The sequence below is a fragment of the Ceratotherium simum genome, chromosome 11, assembly GCF_057802395.1.
Source record: "Ceratotherium simum simum isolate JZ-2026a chromosome 11, ASM5780239v1, whole genome shotgun sequence".
Lineage (NCBI taxonomy): Eukaryota > Metazoa > Chordata > Mammalia > Perissodactyla > Rhinocerotidae > Ceratotherium > Ceratotherium simum.
Window position 1 is genome coordinate 17204252 of NC_141910.1, and position 24582 is coordinate 17228833.

The following is a 24582-nucleotide window of genomic DNA, read 5'->3' on the forward strand; positions in this document are numbered from 1 at the left end:
CTTGAAGGTGGCCAGACTCTCTTTTTCCATGTCTCAACTCTCCTTCTCTCTCCACGGCAGCCTCAGTCTCTTACACTGGTTTTCTCCCTGAGGGTAGAAGGTATCCTCCACATGTATCCACAGCCCCAAGCTCCTCATCTTCCCAGGTCATCCTCGGAGAGGAAGGGACTCCTCTTTGTTCTAATTTCAAATTAGTTTAAATTTAAAAAATCTCTGGAAATGTCCCTAATTGAATCCCTCGGGGGCACACATTCTTGCTCCTGTGGCCAGGACTGGCAGGGAGGGGGGATAGTTATGATTGGCAACCTCCTTTGGAATCTCCTGCTTAGAGATGTGTTATCCTTATTAATTTTTATGTTATTCCCATTTTTTTTAGCATTTTTTTTGGAAGATTGGCCCTGAGCTAACATCTGTTGCCAATCTTCCTCCTTTTTTCCTTTTTTCTCCACAAAGCCCCAGTAGATAGTTGTATGTCATAGTTGTACATCCTTCTAGTTGCTCTATGTGGGATGCTGCCTCAGCATGGCTTGATGAGTGCTGGGTATGTCTGCACCTGGGATCCGAACCTGTGAACCCCGGGCCGCCGAAGCAAAGTGCGCGAACTCAACCACTGTGCCAACCGGCCGGCCCCTGTTATTCCCATTTTTAAACAGAACTTTGAGTTCTGTTTTTTCCCAACTCTGCTTTTTAAAAGTCAGTTAACCCTACTCAGTGCTGGTGTCGTATTGAATACCTGTTAGGAGCAGCAGGCAGAGGGGGCCAGGCACATGCCTAAAGGGAGTGTGTCCACATGGAAGCTACAGAGAAGCTGGGGTGCCATTACACTTTCATCAGAAGGAACCCCTTCTCAAGAGCTGGGAGGAAAGATGTTAACTCTGTAGTTTTGTTTGTTTTGAGGTATTTTCTAATTTCTCTTTTGACTTCTCTTGGACTCAATAGTTGTTCAAGATTATGTTGTTTAATTTCTATGTATCTGTGAGTTTTCTTGTTTTCCTTTTGTTATTGATTTCTAGTTTTATTCCATTGTGGTTAGAAAAGATACTCGGAATGATTTCAATCGTCTTAAATTTGTTAAGATTTGTTCTGTGGCCTAACGTGATCTATCCTGGAGAATAGTCCATGTGCGCTTGAGAAGAGTGTGTATTCTTGCTGCTGTTGGATGGAATGTTCTGTATATGTCTGTGAAGTACATTTGATCCATAGCGTTGTTCAAGTCTGCCGGTTCCTTACTGATTTTCTGTCTGGGTCATCTATCCATTATTGAAAGTGGGGTATTATTGGAGTCTCCTCCTATTATTGTATTGATGTCTATTTCTCTCTTCAGATCTGTCCATGTTTGGTTTTTTTATTTAGGTGCTCTGATGTTGAGTGCGCATATATTTATAATTGTTATAGCTTCCTGGGAAATTGACCCTTTTATCATTATGTAATGACCTTCTTTGTCCTTTGTGACAGTTTTTTACTTAAAGTCTATTTTGTCTGATATAAATATAGCCACTCCCGCTCTCTTTTGGTTACCATTTGCATGGCATATCTTTTTCCATCCCTTCACTTTCAGCCTATGTGTGTCCTTAAATCTAGTGAGTCTCTTGAAGACAGTATATAGTTGAATCTTGTTTGTTTTTATCCATTCATCCACTCTATACTTTTTATTGGGTTATCAGCCCTGTTAACTTACTGTATGCACAAGCATAGACCCTCTCCAGGCCATCAGGGAGGAGAAGCAAATCTGGATGGAACACAACAAAGCATCAAGGATGCTAGAAGAGCTGATCTGGCTACTAAAGCCAGCCCAAGAGAGCAGGTAAGATCCAGGATGTTAGTTTGCCAGAGGAGTTTCTGCAGGAAGCTGGGTGAGGTTTGTAGATGAGGTTCTTATTTCCTATGAAGTTTTGTTCCTCACAGAAATGACATGTCATGTAGACTCATTTGCTCATCTGAAGTAGAACCAAATATAATTTGTTCATTCAGAGCTCCCAGGATTAGAATACGCAGGCCCAAACAAATACTTTATTATGCAAATTATTTGTTTAGATAACTGAGTCAATGAATTCAAGCGTTAGTTAACCCAATATAATAAATATAATAAATATAAAAACATTGAGACTTCTAACTTCTGATTTTGATGAAGTAGCTTATATCAGACTAACACTTCTGACATAATGATTATAAACCTGGACAAAACATAAACAAATAGCTGTTGGAAAGCACTGGAGAGTGACTCAAAGCAGGCAGAAACTAAAAAGGATAAGACTTTTGAAAGCAACATTCATCATCTATTGTTGATCAGGGTTTTCTAATATTCTATGGCAAAAAAAATCCACTGACCACTCAATCCCTATTCCCCATCCCACTCTTTTCTGCTAGCAGAAGCCCAATTTGTTTAAGTAGCAGCTTAATAGTAGCCAATAGTACCAAGGTTGAGGAGGCCTGGGCTAAGTCAATCTTATTTCGCTTAAGAAAATAAGGTCAGCTTCCTCAGCCTGTGATTGACCAATGAGTGGCCACATGACCTCAGTTCCGGTCAATGAGCTCTAAGTGGAAGTCTGCTAAATGGGGCTTCCAGGAGAGATTTTTCTTTCCCGATAAAGAGGGACAGACGCAGCTGGCACGTGACTCTGCCCTTTGCCCCTTCCTATTTCCTTCCTTCAATGTGGACGTGATGCTGATGTCAAGAGATGCATCTACCATTTTGGGACCACCAGATAACTATCCTGGAGAGGAAAGGCTCAGGAAGGAAAGAGCTAGAATGCCTGATTACATCATTCTAGAGCAGCACCAGCTGGAACTTTCTTTCCCTGGACTCACATGATACAGATCAATCTCTATCTGTTTAGTCACTGTGACTGGATTCTCTTTATTTGTAGCCAAAAGCATTCCTTACAGATACCCCTGAAAGAAACTAGAGTGAGTCCGAATAGCACACATATCCCAGGATCTGGGTCCACCCCAACACTGGTGCCTCCACTTCTCCCATCTCTGTAACTCCTTTGGAAATTCCAGGCTCACCATATCCCCACACTCATACTGTTGAACCCCAATACCGTGTGCTACTCATAGAATGACTGAGAAATAAATGTCATGGGGAACCCACTGTCTAGCTCTGCTCAGCGTGCTATTCTTTCTATTAGTTCATGCACCCTCCCCAGTTGCTCCCTCAGCTCCAGGAGAAATGTCTGAGGTTGCAGCAACTCTGATTCGAAGGGCTCAGGACATATACAGGAACTGAATCAAGTGCTTCTTGGCATTGGAGGTCTAGGTCTACCCCACTGTGAGGTGGTGAGCCCATTTCCTCAGCATGCGTTTAGCCACTAGTGAAGGATTCCCTGGCTGTAGCATGGGTCCTGCTTGCTCATGCTATAGCATATGACCTAGTGAAGCGACACCCCAAGAATTCACCCCTCTCTACCTCTAATGATGCAGGCCACCTCTCAACCTTCCTCTGAAAAGCATCTTTTGCCACACCCATAAGGGCATAGCCTTAGGTACATAGTGCCTGGCCAATGGCCAACCATCCTATCCTCTTGCTAATGATTTTGGGAGCCTCATTTTTCTCCTGTTTGGCCTGACCAAATTGCCATAATAGGGAGAATCCTGGGGTAGTTGCCAGACCCTTACTGTCTGAAGTTGGCCCCACTCCAAGGGTCCTGCCAGAGTGTGTTTGATTTTTGCTCCTCAGAGTTCCTCAGAATATCCCACTACTGCGCCTCTCTACTCCCTTGGGGCCAGGGTAGTGGGGAGGGTATTGCTCGTGAGCTGACATGAAGGAACTTTGTGGGGTGTTGAGAATGGTCTACATCTTCATCTAGGTGATGGCTACTCAGGAGTATATATGTAAAAGTTCATTGAGCTGTGTACTTAAAATCTGTGCACTTTACTTTATGTTATACCTCACTAAAAATGTTTATATATTTTTAAAATTTAAAACACAATTGAATACAAAGAAGGCCCACCCCGTCTACGGTGTCTTAGGAAACACACAAGTTGGCCATTGCTGTAGGTAGCCCACAGCAGCACCGACAGGCTCATGCTCCAGCCGCACGGTGCCTAGAGTCAGGCCAGAGGACCGAGTGCCATATGTGGGCCCACAGACAGCGACGGCTCCACTTGAGGATGGCTGGGGGGACTGCCTGTGTGAAAAGCATTGCCAAAACAGTGCAGGCCAATGAGGGGCTCCACAGGAATAACTGCCAAGATACAAGTTAAACTACGGGGATGGCCTTTCCACCCTAGGCAGGCAGCAGGACAAGGAGAAGCAGCACATTCCAGGCAGGATAGGGGGGCTTTCCTCCAGATCCGTTGGGAAACTAAGAGCATGGAGTGGGCAGGGAGCCAGATAATAAACGCTGGGCAGCTGCTAACCTCGCTGGTGAGCCAGTCCACTTGTACCCACAGACCTGAGGCTCTGGGCCCGTCAGTGCCTCCCTGAGGCTGCCAAGAAGCAGGAGTGATGGAGAGAGCTGGAAGTACCACTGTCTAGGGTGGATGGGGCTAGTGAAGGGAGCAAGACTTTCCTCTTAGAGGGAAGTCTGTCAATGGAGGGTCATTCTTTGAACAAGGAGGCCAGGGAACTTGACCTCTGTCTTGGGTCTCCTCTCTCTGAGAAGGGCCTCTTGGGCAAGGGTAGAATTTTTGTGGGAATCTCCGAGATTTCTTGGAGGGAGAGTTTTGTAAGGGTCCCAGCTGGGAGTTAGATATGACAAAGGACTTCTGGTCATCTCTCCAGCGCATGCTTGCAGGGGGATAAGGACAAAGCTGAGGGATATCTTAAGCTCAAGAAACAGGGAGCTGGGACCCAGTCCTAACCCAAAAACAAATCCTGGAGGGGAGGAGCAATGCCAAGCACACTGTGAAGTCTAATGCTCCGATTTGTGCCCAGTCCAGTCCCCAATGGGCTCGTGCTCAAGGCCTTGGGGTGGTGGTGGTGGGGCTGTGGGTAGAAACAACAGAAGCAACAGAAGAGAAAAGCCTTTTTTCACTACAGTTCTTCTAAGAAATCAGGGTATACATTGTAGCAATGTGAACAACTGACATCAAAGTCTTGGGGGGATGCACTTCCCCTATTTCTGCATTGAGTCCAGAAAGCCCATGCTCCTCTGATCCCCACGGCTCCCCAGTCAGTGCAGAGATGGCAGTGTCTGCCCAGGTTGCATGCTGAGTGCATGGGCAGCAGCAAGAGGTGGCAGAGGTGGCTCAGCTGAGGGCACCAGGGGCCGTGGGTTCCCAGGCCCCTTCTCCCAACTCTAAAAGCCAGCAGTGGAAATGTCAGCAATAGTCAGTGGCAGCGGCTGCCCCAAGAAAATACAAGATTGTCCTGTTTGGAACATCACTGGGCTAATTCTTAGCCACTTCTTAGGCACTGCCAGGGAGACTCAAAAATTATTATAATGGACTTAGCATGAAGCTTAAGTTCTCCAATTACAGATTGAGGAAACAGTTTTTTATTAATGTTAGTGTGATTATATTTTTAACAGAAGGCTGGTGACCTTGATAAACACGGGATGTGTCTGGGCCAGCATCAGGGACACTGGTTTGAGATTCAAATATGGTCAATTTCACCGAGTGCTGGATTAGACGACCTCTAAGGATAAACGTTAACAATGATCATCAGTAGGGTGGTGCTGTAGACTGAATGTCTGTGTCCCCCTAAATTCATATGTTGAAACCTAATCCTCAATGTGATGAGATTAGTCCCCTATAAAAGAGGCCCCAGAGAGCTCCCTCGTCCCTTCTCTCATATCAGGACACAGCAGGAAGATGCCTGTCTGTGAACCAGGTAATAGGCCCTCTCCAGACAGTGAATCTGCCAGTGCCTTTATCTTGGACTTCCCAGCCTCCAGAGATAAATAAAAAAGAAATATTTGTTGTTTATAAGCCACTCAATCGATGGCATTTTTGAATTTTGCCTTCCCAATCTCATCTCTTGAAAGATGATGCATAGATAAATCCTGGTGCATGCTTGGATGGTTCTTTTTAAGATAAAGATTGAGCTTGTAACCTGAAGGACCAACATCTACCTTGACAAGCCCTGTAAGGTCTAAAGGACTGTGCTTGTTGTTTCTCAGAGCTATTACAGCTCAGTCAATTACAGCCAAGAGTGACGATGCAGGGGAGGGTGGCAGCAGGCCTTGAACCTAGAGTTTCTGGGAAGAAACTAGTCTAGCTGGCAGAGCGAGTATCTGCAGAGATGGTAACGGATGGAGAAAAGCATGGTGGATGAGTGGCAGGTCTTGAAATCTCCTTGAAGTAACAGGGATGTTATAATACTCAGGTAGAGCCTAGAGATGATGGGAAATTCAGGAGCAGCTGAAGCTCAGAGGAGAGATTGGCATCAGAGCAGTCAGTAGGCAACAGCCCTCACACCATCCCAGAGGGCTCAGGAGCAGGGGTCCAGGACTGTAATAGGGACTTAGGCACAGGGGACAAGACAGGGACTGGTTCCCAGAGCTAGTGGAGACTGGATGTCAGAGACAAGGCAGATATGGATGGGCATTGTGACTTAACTCTGGGGACTCACTGGGCCAAGCCCTGAAGGCCAGATCCTGCTTCATGGTCCTCTCAGGGCCTCTGGTTGACCAAGCCTTGGCCTATCACATCTGATGCTTCCACCCTGAATGTACTATGCACATATCTCCACCTGCCTTATCCTCGAAATTCACATGTGACCAAATCCATAGGCTCAGATGCTCTGGCCGGCCCAACCATACCCTGTTTATGCCCAGTTAGAGGTTTATCGTGGGCCTTTCCTGTGCAATCACCTTTCACTCATGACTGTAGGCAGCCACGCCACACCATGACTCTACCCAGAAGAGCTACACCCTCAGAGAGCTGGTACTCAGCAGCAACCTTGTCACCCAGGGCCTTCCCACTCCACGCACACGCACTGTTCAGCACTCCCCTGCGCCCCAGTCCTGCCCTGCTTTAAAGTGCTCCAAACTCCAACATGACCTTCTGTGGACACCTGTGTCCATATCTCCAATACTCTTCCTCGTTTATTCTTATTCCTAGGGTAAGGGGAGCCAGGGATGTTCTGTGTTTGTGTGGCGAGGGGGTGGCAGGGGGCGTGGTGGGGGGGCTGGCTCTGTCCCTCCCCACTTCAGGAATGGACCATTAAAGAACCAGTGCTAAGAGGCCAGGCCCCTTGTTCATCTGTAATGGAGAAAAATGTCTGGGGGTTGCCACTAAGGGGTTTAGACCAGTTCCAAAGGGAGATCTGGGAGGCCTAATTTCACTTCCACCTCTCTCAGGGATTTTCATGGAGCAGGCTGGGATGCCACAGGGAATAGGCTTCTGTAGAATTTCAGCACCAATTTGCAGGAGACTGAGATATGACCTCAGACTTGACAGCTTGTCTGTGCTATGGCTAGTGCTTTTTGTTATTTATTTATGGCCCAAATTCTCAAGGGATACTTCAAGGGACACCCCAAAGAGAGGTCCTGAGAAATGAGATGTTCTAGGAGAGGCACTTCTTTGCACCATGCTGGTGTGCGATGTTCTGGACCTCACATGGGTGGGAACGCCCGTAACTCGAGAGAGGGCAGTGCGGTCAGGGAGGGCTCGTCTGCTAGACCAATGAGGCGAGAAACTTTATTGTTGTGACTCAGAGGGAGAAAGTGTGCCCAATTTTCCAGATTACAAAGCTGGGTCTTGGGTCGAAAGGCAGAAGGTGGAGGACTGAATTGAGCAGCTTCCCATGGGCAGAGTGGGGGCTGTGCCCCTGAATGCTGGTTTTAGGCCAGCAGCCTCATCCAGGCCGGTCCAGTCTCCACGTGGCCGACCTGGACATTCAGAGCCCAGCAATGTCACCACAGATGGAGAGTCCCATAAAGGACAGAAGTTGGACTTCGAAACAGGAATTGGGGTCAATTGCAAGGGCAGTACCTTTAAGAACAAAAAGAAGCATTTTACAAAAAGATCACTTAATCTCTTTAACACCCCAAAGTAGAAGGGATATATGATGATTTGCACTTAAATCGGATGTGGTGCTCAGGAGAGCTATACGAACAAGAGACTGTGGGACTAAAACAGAAAGTCTCCCCTGCCTCTGCAATAATTGGCCCCATATCCCCCTTTCTGTTTCCTTTACCGACCTTTAATCATCCTTCTTAACCCTCCAACCCCTCAAATTCTCCCTGTTTTCTTGCTGGATCCTCTCGCTATCCAGAAGCCTGTTCACTGGGTTAATCTATACTAAGATGTAAGTGACTGGCAACAGCCTAATGAGAAGGGGTTACTGACTACATCTGGAATAGCAGGCAGAATTTGAAGTCTTATCTGGCAGCTTTCCAAGCCGGTCACCACTGATGCCCCACTGTATCCCCAGCAGGGGTGCCAGCCACTGAGGAATTCTTTTCCCAGTGCCATCTGTAACTATAGGGTCCTGCCTTCCACCTCTGTGCAGCCTGAGAAAGAGGAGGACTGAGGACACCAAAGCAGGGGTCTAATGGGCCTCTAATGGCAGGATGCCAGGCCCTGTGCTGCTTGGACAGCGGGTGATGAAGCTTTGGGTCAGGTGAGGGTGTCCACCAACTGTCAAATCCCACTGATGAGATGACTGTCCTCCACCTTCTGGTAAAGCTACATTAGCTCTGCTCCCCATTCTCAGTAAACCCTGGTGTCAGGAAATCATCTCTGCCACCAGGGAAAAGTACATCCCAGGCCACATTACTTTTATACCCAGTAGCAAAGAAATGGAATAGATCTGAAAATTGTCATTAGAATTTGCCAATGACAGGGGCCGGTCCCATGGCATAGCGGTTAAGTGCGTGCACTCCGCTGCTGGCGGCCCGGGTTTGGATCCCGGGCACGCACCGACGCACCACTTGTCAGGCCATGCCGTGGCAGCGTCCCATATAAAGTGGAGGAAGATGGGCACAGATGTTAGCCTAGGGCCAGTCTTCCTCAGCAAAAAGAGGAGGATTGGCACAGATGTTAGCTCAGGGCTGATCTTCCTTACAAAAAAAAAAAAAAAAAGAATTTGCCAATGACCTAAATATCATACTGCACATTTTGTCTTACCAATGGTCTTGGGTTTCTAGTTAAACTATTAACACACCTTCTTTTTGCTGCTGGGCAAAGTAGGTGGGGACGTTGCGACACATATCCTTGATGGGCATTCCATACTGGGCCAAGTTCTTAACCCGGCTGGGTAAAACAGTGTAGGTCAGGCCGTGAGTGGATGGATAATGCTCTAAAGCCTGGAAGAGACAGCATTTCAAAACGGTGAGACAGCGTAGTATAGCGGTGGTACAGCAAGGAGGAGGAAACAAGAAATGAATTCTAGTGCACATGGGCCAGTCGATTTACAAAAACAGCTGTGAACCCAAACTTGCCCTTGGGTTGGTTTTCTGACAACAATGTCCTCTCTGGCCAGAAGGTGGCGATATTACTCCAGAAAAATCTGTATGTGAGCTTCTGTGTCCCTGTGACTCCGTCTACATTCCTTTCTCCTTTTCACACCTTCCCGCCTCCAAGGCTTTCTCATCTCTAACGATAATATGGAATAGTTTTTAAATTATTTGTTGCATTTATATTATGTTTTTACTTGTTATAAATCAGATGAGTGGAATACTTTCTACTTCTCTTGAAAAAAATTGATGAATTGTTTTCTTTTTATGTGACCCAAAGTGCATATTTTCCGAGAATCAATGACTCTTCTGCCATGGACATTAGTATTGCCCAAATGCACTGGGTAGGTTACTTTAGCAAATGACAGTAGATTTCAAGGACTTCCTGCTGATTTTTAATTTATTTGACTACTCTTGTCATCTAAGAGGCTGACGGGAAGAGAGCGCCAGTAGTCCCGGGCTTATTTTCAATTATAGATAATATGTGTGTGTGTGTTTGGGGGGTGTGCAGGGGAGGAGAGAAGGCATGGGGATGCAAATATTCTATTAATTCACTCTAATATTTATATTCAACAATTTATATTCAATAACATATAGCTCACACCCTTTTGGAATACATCAAAATTATGTTATTGCATGGAATTTTCATTCATCTAATTATGATTTGACTTAAATGGGTCCTGGGCTGGACTCAGGGTACTTTGCATGATGGTGAGATTTCCTGGGCATTAAGAACAAGCATGAGCTGAGTTCCCCCTGTGTGTACAGCATCGTCCTTGGGGAGGTTGGGATGCAGAGTTGGAAAACACCAGACTGGGAGGGGACCACAGTGAGCTGGTCTCACTTACCTGGTGGTCCAGGGCCTTGCTAATGTCATCCAAAGTTGGGAAGACAGCTTGGTCCATCTTGGCCAGGACACAGGCCATCTTGCTAAACAGCTTAGCCGCCAAGAGGGCCTTAAAGCAACACAGCAGAACCATGTCACAATATTAGTGGACTCCTGCTCGCCATTGGTGCTGGCACGTAGCCAGCAGCAGGACTGGCAATGCATACAGAGCCCTGCTATCCCCGTGGCGCTGTCCACTGCTGCAGGCACGGAAAGGAATCCCCCAGGGCATTTTGCATACCACTAATGGACTGGTGCGATTGGAGGGGTAGGGAGTCAGTCCCAGTAACAAAGCTGACTTTAAAGTCCTGTTCTGCCACTAATAGCTTTCATGATCCTCAGCCACCTCCGTGACCCTCAGCTTCCCCATCTGTAAAGCAGGAGTAATAGTCCCTCTCCCACGGCGTTGTCCTGAGGATGAGAGGATGAGACGAGATACTTATAGCCTGTGAGAGCATCGTGCACGTTACAGAGTGCTCTCTGAATGTATGAGTGGTTAAGAGACTAGGGTCAGGAGCTCTAGACTCAGACTCCAGCCCCGGGTCTGCCACCGACTGTGCCCTGCATGTGGCCCTGGGCCTGTCATTTGGCCTCTCTCAGCTTTGGATGAAAGCAGTGGTTCTCCAACTGTGTCTGACTGAACCAAGGGACACTTCACCTGCCTCTGCTTGCTCCAGCCGGAGCAGTTCTGACTTCTTCTGTTCCAGAGAGCGGAATCATGTGGAGTATTTTGTTTGAAGAAAATTTTCTATGACTTAAAACAAAGTTGGAAATCACTAGACTGCATGCCCTCTAGGAGGATTCAGGAGATATCTCCTTGAGGAAGTCAGATGTGGGTTAGTGAAGAGTGAGGGAGAAAGTGTTTGGGGGAGAGAGAGTATGGTAGGTACAGGTGGGAGCAGAGAGAAAGACTGTGTCTGAGTGTCTGTCCTGAGATGTCCAGCGTGGAGGGGAGAGGGGGGGCTCCCAACCAGCAGGAGCTGGATGGCAGAGGTCTTCTTGGCCCGAGTGAGGAGTGTGGGCTTTTACTTCATTGAATCCTCTCAGAGTCTTTTCAGGTAGGAAAGGCAGCTATTGACACTGTTTTGCAGATGAGGAAACTGAGGCACAGAAAGGCCAAGTGTTGTCTCTGGGGTTATTGAGCTTTTCTGTCTGAGAGCCAGGCCAAGGACGTAGACAGTCGCATCCTAATCCTGCATCTGTCTGCTAGGTCTTACTACCTAAGGAGATGGGAAAGATTTCTAAAAATGAAAATAAATCATTCTTATTCTTTGGAAAAGCTGATTAAAATCTGAGATCAAAACAAAATAACTTCTATAAAGTTATTTTAGCACATGCCAGTTATAAGAAATGGGGTTCTTTAAATGGCTCTCTTATTTCAGAGGCCTTCAGGAGCCATGTGAAGTCACCACCTCACAGGAACGCAAAGGGCTGCAGGATCCTTCTCTAGTTCTTCCTACAGAGGAGTTCCTCCTACAGTTGTTGGCTTGAAAACAAGCCACTCCAACTGCAGGAAACCTGGTCCCTTACCTAGAGACATGTATTCCCATCGACAGCCTAAACCTGGAGAAGGCAAATGTAGACAGTGTCTTTTTCTCTCTGGAAAAGCCTAAGGCTAAATTTTGAATCAGACAAGGCTTTCTTTGGCATTGTAATGAGCGTATTCCACATCTTACATTCTTGTAGTCCAAGATTCCGTCCCATTCACTCAAAACATTGTTGTCTCGGATGCTGACCATACCTCGGAAGGCATTGACATGGATGCTTTGGGTCCCAACAGAGCCATCCAGAGGATGGCTGTCACTGATGTTCTGGAGAAAACCAAGCAGCAGGGAGAAGAGTTGAAAGGCCAGAGTTCCTGCTTAGCCCATATCTTATAGGTTTAAAGGGATACTCACAGGAAGTTTGAGGGAGGCCTCCCTGAATTATCACCTTTGAAATACTTTTGCTAAAGGAGGACCGACAGGTCCGACCCTCTCCACCCTTACTCACCATCAGGGCCAGAGATGGGGTTAGGAAGAAGACCACAAGGAAGGAAGATGCAATCTGAAATGGAAACAAATATCAACGTTCCCTTGTTCTCTTAGCGTCAGATGAGCCCAGGGCCTGGAATTCAAAGGGCCTAGGGTAGGAGCCTTCTTAAAATGATCTATAACTTTCACAGTATCCATCCCCCTGGAGCCTCAATGTATATCAGGAGACTGTCTTTCAGAGTTGTTGATATGGGGTGCGCTGGTCTCGGGAGCAAAGCTTTATCGTTCACTCAAGGATACCTTTTGTTTTGCGCTACATCTACTGTCAATCAGTGGGCTAAATATTAGGCAATCTGACCGACCACTTGATCTGTACGTAGGCAGGACTATCTTAGGCCAAATTGTAAAATAAGTGATAACTCAGGTTCTCAGTCTTCCCTTTCTGCATCTTCCTCTCTTCTACCAAACACTGGGGAAAACCTCTCTGTCCTCTCTGGAACCTGGTATCTTCCTGCTTCCTTTCCTCTAGATTCTCCCACCTTGCCTGAGAATACAAGATCATGCACCACTTATTTACACCTTATTTTGAAATAGATTTTCCTCAAATGTTACTAGTTCTTGAGATATTTCCAGCAAATCATTTTGTCTTGGTGTGGCCAGTCTTGCCTGTTGAGGGAATTTCAGGCATCAGAGAGTGAGAGAATTAGGGTGGCAGGAACAGGCTAAGATAAGACAGTGTAGCAGTGAAAGTTTTCCTTCACCCTGTAGTTCACTGTCTGGCCTATGTAAGGCTCATTCAGCTCGAGTGCACTTACAACATAAACTGAAATCGACTTCTCCTCCATTCCCATAACGTCTATGCAATATTCCACATGCAGTGACACCATAAAAGTGAGATTCATCACTTCGAAGGAAAAGAAAACAACTACTCTATGAACAGTAATCATAATGCAAGGAGGTTAACCAGGGAGATACTTGAGATGCAGATAGCAATAACATTTTATGAAACTATTCTGAGAGTTGGTGCCATATATTAAATATATCTGAAACTTTCCTTCACTGGCAGTTTGCAAATAAGAAGGATCTGGGAAGAGAAGGCCCTGAAATATGAATATCTACTCAACCCCCAAAGATTCTTGACCTTTTAAGATATTAGTTATTTTGGGAAAGACCCATCATTCAGATATTTCAAAACAGAAAGTCTTGCCAACAGAGAGGTTGTGTGCCAAATTAATATTTGGAAATTCCACTTGGGTTTAATTTGAAGAGTCCTTGGGGGGAAAAAAAGAACTGCTCCCTGGCTATTTTGGTCCTGAAAACATAATCACCTACATTTGAAATCAGAAAATATACTTACAAGGTGTTTCATGTTGCCTCTCTCTCAGACCCCATGCAACTGCACGCATAATAATAGTAGAATTTTGAATGTCCCATATACTTTCTAAGTCTGGTTTATATAGTCCTGGACTTTTCACCTATTGCCATGATAAAGGACTCTGCGGTAGTTAACCATAATTCAGTTACTATTCTGGGGAAACGAAGGCAAATTTATGCAATCACAGTTATCACTTTTCTTTAACTACTTCTAAATATTTTCCCTTTACCCTTATACCTCCACTGGTTCCAAGGCAAACATGGCAAATGAACAAGTCTTTGTGGGCTGGCATGTCGACGGTCTTAATGACTAAGGTAAGGATTGCAAACAGTAGACCTTCAAGATGGTCCTGATATAAAATCAATGAGTTCACTGTTTCTACTTCTCACTTCCAGAGAATTTCTTTACTAACAGTGGAGGTGGTTGGGAAAAACCTTGTGAAGCCAAAAGAGATGGATTGGAATTACAAGGTTAGGTTGGAAAGCAATCTGGTCCAGCACTTCATCCAAACTCCAAATCACATGGTTGGTCCTGTGATGCCCTCTGCCCACCCACCAAGCTGGCCTCATTTTACCTCTTCAAACATCCACCTATGGTTGACTTTCCTGATATTCTTATATATATATATCTATATATTTTTTTTGTGTGAGGAAGATCAGCCCTGAACTAACATCTGCCAATCTTCCTCTTTTTGCTGAGGAAGACTGGCCCTGGGCTAACATCTGTGCCCATCTTCCTCCACTTTATATGGGAAGCCGCTGCAGCATGGCTTGACAAGCAGTGCGTCAGCGCACGCCTAGGATCTGAATCCGCGAACCCCGGGCCGCTGAGGCAGAGCGTGCGCACTTAACTGCTTGTGCCACTGCACAAGCCCCCCGATATTTTTATATTTTGCTCCCACTATATGGTTTGTCTCTGCCCTCCCAGCTTTAGTTTCAGAGTGCTTTTTTCCCTAAAAGACCATTTGACCAGCAGTGGAACTCTTGAGACAGAGGGAATGCATTTCTATGATGAGTCAAGCATTAATTCAGCCGTTTTCATACATTATCTTAAGTTTTCTCAAGCTCTTTACTGGTAGGGAGCCAACTACCTGGATCAAATTCCAAAAGGCCAGAACAAAATAGATATTTCTTCTGAGAGAAGATGACGTATACAGATGAGCTTGGACACTGGAATGATGGAAGAGGGAAGACAAACAGCTCAGTCCTTACAGTGCTTAACGTCTTTCTACTTCACGTAAAAAGAACGTGAAGTAGATGGGCTTTGGGGACTATCAGGTCACTAGACCTCAGTTAATATCATACTCATATCTCTATTGCTGTCAGTACTTTGAAAACACCATGCACAGAGCATCTACTCAACAGTTATTGGCTGAATAAGTAAAATGTACTATAAGAATGACTTTCATTCTTTTGCATGTGGATATCTGGTTTTCCCAACACCATGTATTGAAGAGATTATCCTGTCCCCATTGTGTGTTCTTGGTGCCTTTGTCAAAAATTAGTTGACTGGATATGCACGGGTTATGTCTGGGCTCTCTATTCTGTTCCACTGGTCTATGTGCCTGTTTTTATGCCAGTACCACATTGTTTTGATTACTATAGTTTTGTAATGTAGTTTGAAATCAGGACGTGTGATGCCTCCAGCTCTGTTCTTCTTTCTCAGGATTGCTTTGGCTATTCAGGATCAAAGACTTAAATGTAAGACCTGAAACTGTAAACTCCTCAAAGAAAACATAGGGAAAAAGATCCTTGACCTTGGTCTTGGCAATGATTTCTTGGATAACACACTAAAAGCACAGGGAAAAAAGCTAAAGTAAACAAGTGAGACTACATCAAACTAAAAAGTTTCTACACAGCAAAGGAAACAATCAATAAATTGAAACAGCAACCTATAGAATGAGAGAAAATATTTACAACTCATATTTCTGATAAGTGGTTATTATCCAAAATATATAAAGAACTCATACACCTCAACAGCAAAAAAGCAAATAATCCAATTAAAAAATGGGCTAAAGACTTGAATAGACATTTTGCAAAGAAAACATACAAATGGTCAATAGGTATATGAAAAGGTTCTCAACATCACTAATAATCAGGGAAATGCAAATCAAAACCGCAATGAGATATCACCTCACACCTGTTATAATGGCTATTATCAAAAAGACAAGAGATAAGAACTGTTGGCAAGAATGTGGAGAAAAGGGAACCCTTATACACTGTTGGTGGGAATGTAGATTGGTATAGCCATTATGGAAAACAATATGGTGATTACTCAAAAAATTAAAAATTGAACTATCATATGATCTAGAAATCCTACTCCTGGGTATATATCCATAGGAATTGAAATCAGTGTCTTGAAGAGCTATCTGCACATCCATGTTTATTGCAGCATTATTCACAATAGCCAAGATATGGAAACAACCTAAGTGTCATTTGACCAATGAATGAATCAGAAAATGTGATTCAAACACACAAATGCATATGCAATGGAATATTGTTCAGCCACAAAAAAGAAGGAAATCCTGCCATTTGCAACAACATGGGTGAATCTGGAGGGCGTTATACTAAGTGAAATAATCCAGAGAGAGAAAGACAAATACTGTGTGGTATCGCTTATATGTGGAATCTAAATAAACAAAAGCCAATTTCATAGAAACAGAGAATAGAATGGGCTGGGGGAGGATAAAATGGGGCAATGTAGGTCAAAGGGTACAAATTTTCAGTTATAGTAAGAATAATTTCTGAGGATCTAATGTACAGCATGGTGACTATAGTTCATAATATGGTATCACATACTTGAAAGTTGCTGAAAGTGGATCTTAAGCATTCTCATCACACACACAAAGAAGAGTTAACTATGTGAGGTGATGGATGTGTTAATTATCATGATCTTGGTGATCATTCTACAATGTATATGTGTATCAAATCCTCATGTTGTATACTTTAGATATGTATAATTATATTTGTCAATTATTCCTCAACAAAGATAAAAGTTAAAGAATGACTATCAGGGACTAATGGAATGGCAAGCTTTGTCTCTAAATAGGTAGTGGCATTGGGGAAGAACTAGAGGTTAAAACTTTGGTTTTGAAGCCCAAGGAGTCTGTGAGAAACTTTATAGAACAATTGCATTTGCAGCCAGAAGGAATCTTAAAATCCGGTGTGAATCCTCTATTGAAAACTTTGCAGAAATCACCAGGAGAGAACACAAGAATGATTGTGAGTTGCAGAATATCAAAGGGAAATATAATCATATATATTTGTAAGACACTATCACTTTCATTGCAGAATTTAATTTGCTTTTTATTACCAACTGTATGAGTTAGGAGGAGCAGCGATTGTTAACTCATTTTATAGGTGAGGATATGCGTCCACAGACTAACTCTGCTCTAAATACGTCTATTGGTGCAGAGTGAAAATTTGAACCCAGGTCTATGGACTTCAAAGGCTCTGACTACATGCATTTTCCCCAACAATGTACTGCCTTTTGGGGCTCATTAATTTCACACTGAAGGTTGACAGAGCAAGGGTCCTGAGGAGCTTTCTCCTTTCATATCCCCCTTCTATAGTTGTTTGCTTTTCAGATAACCATACTGAGCAGCTAATTTTGTTGGAGCGTCTCCCCAGGCAACTGGGGACCAGGAATCATTCAAGTCTCAGACAGCCAGATGCCACTCCTCTTGTCCCTAAGTCCAGGTTCGAGGAGTGAAGGGACCAAAACTAAAGGCAGCTGTGTCATAGAGGCAGCACCAGCAGATGATCCCAAATGAGTGTCTAATCAAGCACCTATCTGAAAAAGAAGGGGCACTCAGATAGGAATGCAAACAAAATGGAGACCAAGTCTGGAAAGAGACGTGGAGATCAGGTCTCAAGGAATCAGAAAGCAGTGAGGTGGACAAACTCTGTCACTTCCGAGGTCCCTACTCACCCAGCATCTGGCATGAGAGGGGGTATCCTGTGTGGAGGACAGTCATCCAACTCTGCCCCCTACTCCAATGTCCCCCTGTAGGACTAGGCTCTGGGGTCACACTTTTCAATTTACTGGGGTCTCTGGTGAGTAGCGACAAATGTTGGGATGGCCTTACTCATGGAAATGAGTCTACTATTAAAAGAAGTTATCGTTATAACGGTGTTTGAATACTTATTAAAATACTGATGTGCAAATTTGCTAATAAATAGCTATTCAGCCACACATTCAAATCTGCATTTAGTTCTGCAAAGGCTGACAGCTGTGTGCACGGAGGAATAATCCATATATTCAAACCACGGAGTCGCATTAAGGAATGAGCTTTGGCCAAAAGAAAGTTTGGAAAGCACCCTTTTTTTTTGCCCTACTTTCCCTCTTTTTATCTTCCAATCCATTCCACAAACTCTTCCACTCCTGCCACGTCACTTCTAGAAAGTCATCCGAAGACTTCCGTGATTTGGCCCCAACTCACCTTTTCAGTCCTGCCTTCCCGTTCTTTCCAACCTATGCCAAGATGCTAACCAAATCTGGCTGTTCCCGTTCCCCACATGCTTTCCTAACTCCGAACCTTGGTTCATGCTGAGAGACTCCTTGCCTTACTTATTCCTCCTCTCCCTTCTTCAAGACCAATTTGAACCGTGCCCCACTCCTCCGGCTTCCTTCACTCCCAGCCAAACGTAATCTCTTCTTTCAAAATATCATACTTCCCTGCTTGTACCAAACTCTGCTCTTTATATTCTTCATCGTGTTGTATTTACTTCTCTCGTTTTCTGATCAGGCCATTTTAAATGGCGTATTTATGTCACTAGACTGCAAATTCTGTAAGGTTAGAGACTTTGTTTTGTTCTCTGCTGTAGCTCTAATATCTAATATTTGGAACAGTACTTGACACAGAATAGGTACTCAAAAATTGTAGACATTAAGTGAGTGAATGAACAGATTGCACCGATGGTATATTATTCATCCGTGTACCTCCTGGAGTACCTAGTACTGTCTGGCACATAGCGAGTGCACAGTAAATAATTGTTGAATTTAATGGCAAATCATGGAATCAAATATTTAATAATAATGTCAATGAGGAATACAATTAAAATCTGAACACGATGGCGTGTACAATAAGGAAAAGTGGCGCTGTTTATAAACTCCAATTATAGAGCAATTATAACGTTAGCAGAAAGACATTGTTAATATTTTTGTCCCTGGATTCGGGGACAGCGGGGGAAGAAAAAGGAAAATGAAAGCCAGGCACCTGCAAAGTTGTTTGCCCTTTATCTTGCATCCTGGAACCTTGGCAAGAGCAAGATTCGCTTGCCCGGATCCCTTGTCCTGCTCGGTGTTTGCGAAATACCTTTGATTTCTCTGTTATGTACTTACCACCTGCCATAAACCAGAAACTTCCTTATCCTTATTTTACGTTTTCTACTTTTGTCCTGGAATGCAGACTTGTCTATTTATTCCTGTAATGGTACTGATATTTAACTAATCTTTCCAGCCAACTCAGTGTGCATCATAACTGAGGTATTATTTTTTTAATCAATAAAGCTTTACTCATGCTCTACATACTTGTATTTCTTCCCTAATCCCAAAGCAAATGAAAAATATAAGTCAATAATCAATCATGTCATTTTGGCCCACAAACCAACTCTCCTTCTAATACTTTTGTTTTGTGTACAGCATGGTGACTATGTGGTTTGGTTGTTTTTAGTTCGTTCTTCTTTACATAGTCCGATACGCAGTGCATCTGGCCTTCTTCATCCATGTGCCCGTTGTTTATATTCCTATATTCAACGATGATTATATTTATTTGTTTTCTATGGCTGTTTTCAAGGCCTGCTCCCACTCCCCTCTGTCTCTGAGGGTTTTCTTCTCTCAGCCCCCTTTACCTTCTGCATTTCGCCACACATCCTAGAATCCAGGATCTGACCTTCTAGGACACCGACCACCCCAGCCCCACTCTACTCCTGTTATCGCTTTCCTTTCTGGCTCAGTTTCCCTGGATGTTTTCTCTGCCCTTTCTTTTGTCCTCCCTGGACCCCAGACCCAAATATTTTCTGCAAAGCAGGCCTGTCTAAGCCTGTACTTCCCAAGCAGGTACAACCTTCTAGCAAACATTATCTTGTTGCATCTTGCATCTGCCCGGAGCTACTTATCTTACCTCCGTGTCTATCCAACCTGCAATTGCTTGATTGCTCCCACTTCTTCCTGAAGTTCATTCCAGGTAGATTAGCAGCCAGGATGCAGTGTACTCTACCTTGTTAAGTAGCTGACATCATCTCTTACAAAATTAATTTTTACAACAGATCTTTTCTTAACGCAAGTGTTCTTACTTAGGTCCACGATTTGTGGATGGTTCTAAAATAGCCTCCTGAAATTTCACGTAAAACTTTATTGGTGGGTGCATATGAGGTTTGCTCCCCCCAGGGAGAAGAGCCATACCCTTCATCAAATTTTTCAAAGGAGTCTCATCTAAAAAAGTTTGAGAACCACTGCCTCAAAGATCTTTTCTCCACTACATATATATCTTTTCCTCTTTATTTTCTGATGTCCTAGCTTAGTTCACTTGGGGAAAACTTCAGGAGGGGAGAATAGTAAGGAAGGTTGATTTTAGGTGGTAAAACCATCTTTGGGTGGTGGAGACAATATAGTTTTACCCATTTCACAGATGTGGAAACTGAGACTGAGACCTGGAGAAGTAAATGAATACGTGGCCTAGAGTCACACAGGAAATTAGTGACAGAGTTGGGACCTGTGTCACTGGCTGCGGCCCCATGCCCTCTGCACTAGGTCTCACGTCCTCCTTCCAGGCTCTGCATTACCCCAGTTGGGGAGTTCCCTTCTCCTTAACCCAGGGCCTGTACCAGAGCAATAGTAGCTCCTCTTCCTACAGATTCCTAGGCCAGAGTCATGCATTCCTGAAAGATATTCTTTCAAGACTCTCAAATCTTGGGCCGTGGGCTGTAGAAAAACATCAAAGTATGCAGAAGGCCAGCTTTCCCTGGAGCAGTGGCCTGGAGCCAGTAACCTTTAACTTCTCCTCTGGGCCTCACTGTGGTCCCTCTTAGTTTTCCTGAGTCAGGAAAACGAGGCCCCACCAGCTCCAGATTGCCCAGTTTATGCCCCAAGGTGCTGCTTCAGCAGAGGAGGGGATGGGAAATGGACTTCTACAACTTTTTTACTCCTCTTTTCATTACCAGACCTCTATCCTTCCGCTGATAATCTCTTAGGGGAGGAGAGGAAAATCACTTCTCTGAAGATGTGGCATTTTTCTTCTTTGGCTTCTATATACCTTGATCCTCCTACTCAGGAGAATGGAGGGTGGGAGAGAGAGAGAGAGAGAAGGCATGAAGTGCCCTCATGAAACATGTACTATAATACAGCTGTAACCTGGCACTATTGTCATGTGCATTTACTCAAAAAGGAACTGTTAGAGGAATATAAGACCAACCCTATTTAAAGCAACCCTTATCCCTTCATTCTCTAGAATATTCTCTTGTATTGTTATTGGATACTTCATTTTGCATTTTTATCTTAAACTGTTCAGAAGACAATGTGGATTATTGGAAAAAGCACCAAACCCAAATTCTGGAAGCCAGGGTTTTAGTCTCAGCTCTGTCTTCCACATTCCACACTCGCTGGCTGCCCTCTGCCCTCCAAAAACTGAGAGTTTGGACGTTTGGCTGACATCTTGAATGGCTGCAGGAAATCCAGCTCAGGGGTCAAAAAGCAGTGGGAACCAATTCCATCGCTATCTACTTACTTTTCATCAACCATCAAATGGCGAGAGAGCCCTTGTGGAAATCTATGTATTTATTTTGGGGTGGAGTGGGTAAGAGGACACTGTCTGTAAAAGCGTATGCACTTATATATGTCACGCTTGCTTTTTGTAATCAACCCCAAGCAGTAGCTTCAGCAGCAAGAAAATAGCCAAGGTTAAATTCAGTGCAAGGCTGGATTAGCTGAATGTTCTTATTTCTAAATTCTTTACTCAAGTAAAAGCCTCAAACTCCTTGACCCTTTTTTCTCTGTGACCAGTGACCAGCATTTGGATCACTTGCCTCCATGAATATGTCCAAAGAGTGTTAAGCCCCAGTCAAGATTTTGGTAAAATTTTATTGATCTGGCTAACTTTCAAGATGCACTGATCAGCAATCTGATTGGGGCAGGATCTTGGAAGATCTGACTCACGAGATGACACAATTGTGCCTGTAGTCCTGATGGAGTGTTCTGAGAGCTATAACCTTGGCAAATTTCTGAGAAGGGAGGGAGGTGGCCCTGGGCTTGAGCAGTAGGACAGGCGTAAGAGGTGTTGGAGAGGCTGTGTGCTGACATGTAATAACCCATGAAAGGAAACTGGGAGACAAGGGGAGGTGGCAAGACACTTGTCCCTAGCTCCCTTGCAACATCCTCATTATGCTATTATGAGTTAGGTGCCTCATTATCAGGGATAAATACTCCAATTAGTTAGGAAAGACTTCTCTCAAAGAAAATTTGGGTTCTCAGAAAATTGTTGCAAGTTACAGTTTTTCATCATAACACGTGTGCATGAAGCAATTTGTGGGCATACTTAAGCACGATCTATACAGTTCCCCACATATATGCTATTCACATGCAATATTTCCCATGTTTTCTCAAGGCTGCCTTCTGTTCTCCCACTTTTGGTGGTCAAGTTCAGGCTGAATGGGTGATGCATTAATTCATTACTATCCTTTATGTAAGTGAAAAGGAGATGTGGTAACCAGCCTTCCAGATGGACCCAACAATCTTTACTTGGTGTTCATGCCCTTTTACAGGTCCCTTCCACACTGAATAGGGCTGACCTGTGCAACCAATGGGATATTGTGGAGATGACGGTATGGAACTTTCTAGGCTATTTCATAAAAGACTTTGTGACTTCTGCCTTGTGCCTTCATGGATTACTTACTCTGGAGAGAGCCAGTTACTATGTTGTTAGAACACTTAAGCAGTGTTGTAAAGAGTTCTGTGTGGCAATAAACTGAGGCTTTCTGTCAATAGCCACCTTGAGAGGGAGCCATCTTGGAAGCAGATCCATCAACCCCAGTCAAGCCCTCAGATGACTGTAGCCCTTGGCCAACATCTTGACTGAAACCTCATGAAAGACGCTGAGCCAGAACCACACAGCTAAGCCCTCTGGATTCCTAACCCTAAAAAACTGTGTAATATCATAAATGTTTATTGTGTTTATATTTGGGATAATTTGTTATGCAGTTAGAGATAGGTAATGTATTTTTTTATTGAGGTGAAATTCACATAAAATTAACCATTTTTGAAGTGAACAATTCATTGGCATTTAATACATCATAAAATTGTGAAACTACCACTTCCATCTAGTTCCAAAATATTTTCATCATTCCAAAAGGAAACCTCATACCCATTAAGCAGTTACTCTCTGCCTCCCTTCCTTTGACCCCTAGCCACGGTCAATCTGCTTTCAGTCTTTACAGATTTACTTATTCTGCATATTTCACATAGATGGAATCATATAATAGGTGTCCTTTTGTGTTTGAATTCTTTACTTAGCATAATGTTTTCAAGGTTCATTCATGTTGTAACATCTAGCAGTACTGCATTCCTTTTTATGACTGAATAATATTCCACCATCTGTATATATCACATTTTGTTTACCCGTCCATCTATTGATGAACATTTTGGGTGTTTCCATCTTTTGGCTATTGTGAATAGTGCTGCTATGAATATGTATGTACATGTACTTGAGTACTTGTTTTTAATTCTTTTGTGTATATACCTAGGAGTGGAATTGTTGGGTCATATGATAATTTTGTGTTTAATTTTTTAGGGAGCCATCAAACTGTTTTCCACAGCAGCTGAACAATTTTACATTCCTACCAGCAATGTATGGGAGTTCCGGTTTCTCCATATCCTCACTGACACTTGTTATTTTTTGATTTTTTGATTATAGCCATCCTAGCAGGTATGAGGTGCTACCTCATTGTGGTTTTTATTTGCAGTTCCCCAATGAAGGAATATTATTTAAAATGTCAGCTATTAAGATGTGAATTTGGTCCTTTGGAGGAATAATACATTGAAATGTCCCAGTCATGAACTTGCTAATTCACTCACTCCTTGAACAAACATTCCTTAAGCATCTTCTATGGAACAGACCCCAGGTACCCAGAGGTCTCAAAGATGAATAAGACAAAGTCTTTTCCCCCAAAAAGCATTGTATCAACTTGGGGAAATGAGATGTTTAACTTTGCATGAATTTGTAACCTATTCCAACTCTAAGCAGTTTTGAAGGGGACATGAGGAAGTGTTAGGAGACTTAACCTCACAGTAAGGAAGGCAGATATAAGACTTGAGTGGGAGCCAGAAGCCAAGATTCTGAGGGTTTGTGAGAGAACATTGCCAAATCCACAATTTTGTTCAGGGCTAGACCTTCCAGGCTGAAAGAATGAGCACCTGCTGGTGGCCCCCCACCCCAGATCTCCCCACCTCTCAGCATGTTCAGGCCCCCGCTGGGCTGGGCCTGGCTTTCCCTCTCCTGGAGAATAGCCCAAGTGACAATATACCTGCTTGGCTTAGAGTTGGTTTAGAGTTGAGGGAGTCAGTGAGAGAGAGAGTTGGCTTTTTTGCTCATCAACTCCCAGTTCCAAACCTTGGGTCTAGGCTTTGGGTCAGGCTCTATTCATCTTGCCCCTGGCATCAACAGAGTCTTTACCTGCATCAAGAATGGCCCCTGCCTGTTCTGATGCTGCCTTATTCCTATTCATTTCTTTAGCTTAGACAGTTTGGGAATCGGAATGTCTGCTTACACTGAACTTGAACTTGGCATTTGACTGGCTTATATTGATTACCACTAGGCCTTAATTTGTCCCTTCTCCCTTCTAGCTGGAGTCTAAAGGTCCTACACAGCCTGCCCTATATCCTTTATGACATAGTCTACTTCTGTTTTCTGAGTTTCCTTTTCTTGCCTTTCAAAATGATTTAATTCATTTTATTTTAACAAGTGTATTTGAATACCTACAATGTGCCAGGCACTATGATAGTACCAAA

The 24582-nt window shown here is 43.9% G+C and overlaps 1 protein-coding gene across 1 annotated transcript; it reads right to left on the minus strand.

Annotated features, from left to right (window-relative positions):
* Positions 1–7786: 7786 nt before the first annotated feature.
* On the minus strand, positions 7787–13640 carry LOC101404043 (gastrokine-3-like). The gene is made up of 6 exons (XM_004435595.3): positions 13564–13640; positions 12226–12279; positions 11910–12044; positions 10196–10303; positions 9056–9197; positions 7787–7881 (listed from the first exon to the last, which is right to left on the minus strand). The coding sequence occupies exons 1-6, from the start codon at positions 13573–13575 to the stop codon at positions 7787–7789; spliced, it is 546 nt and encodes a 181-aa protein (XP_004435652.1). The 5' UTR covers positions 13576–13640.
* Positions 13641–24582: the final 10942 nt, after the last annotated feature.

What these genes read in the sequence shown, in the direction of transcription:
- LOC101404043 (XM_004435595.3), bottom strand. An exon ending in GAATCTTGGACTACAAGAAT is followed by an intron (nt 10,304 to 11,909) that starts GTAAGATGTGGA and finishes TGTTGCTTTAAG; the next exon opens with GCCCTCTTGGCGGCTAAGCT. An exon ending in GCAAGGCCCTGGACCACCAG is followed by an intron (nt 9,198 to 10,195) that starts GTAAGTGAGACC and finishes TGTCTCTTCCAG; the next exon opens with GCTTTAGAGCATTATCCATC.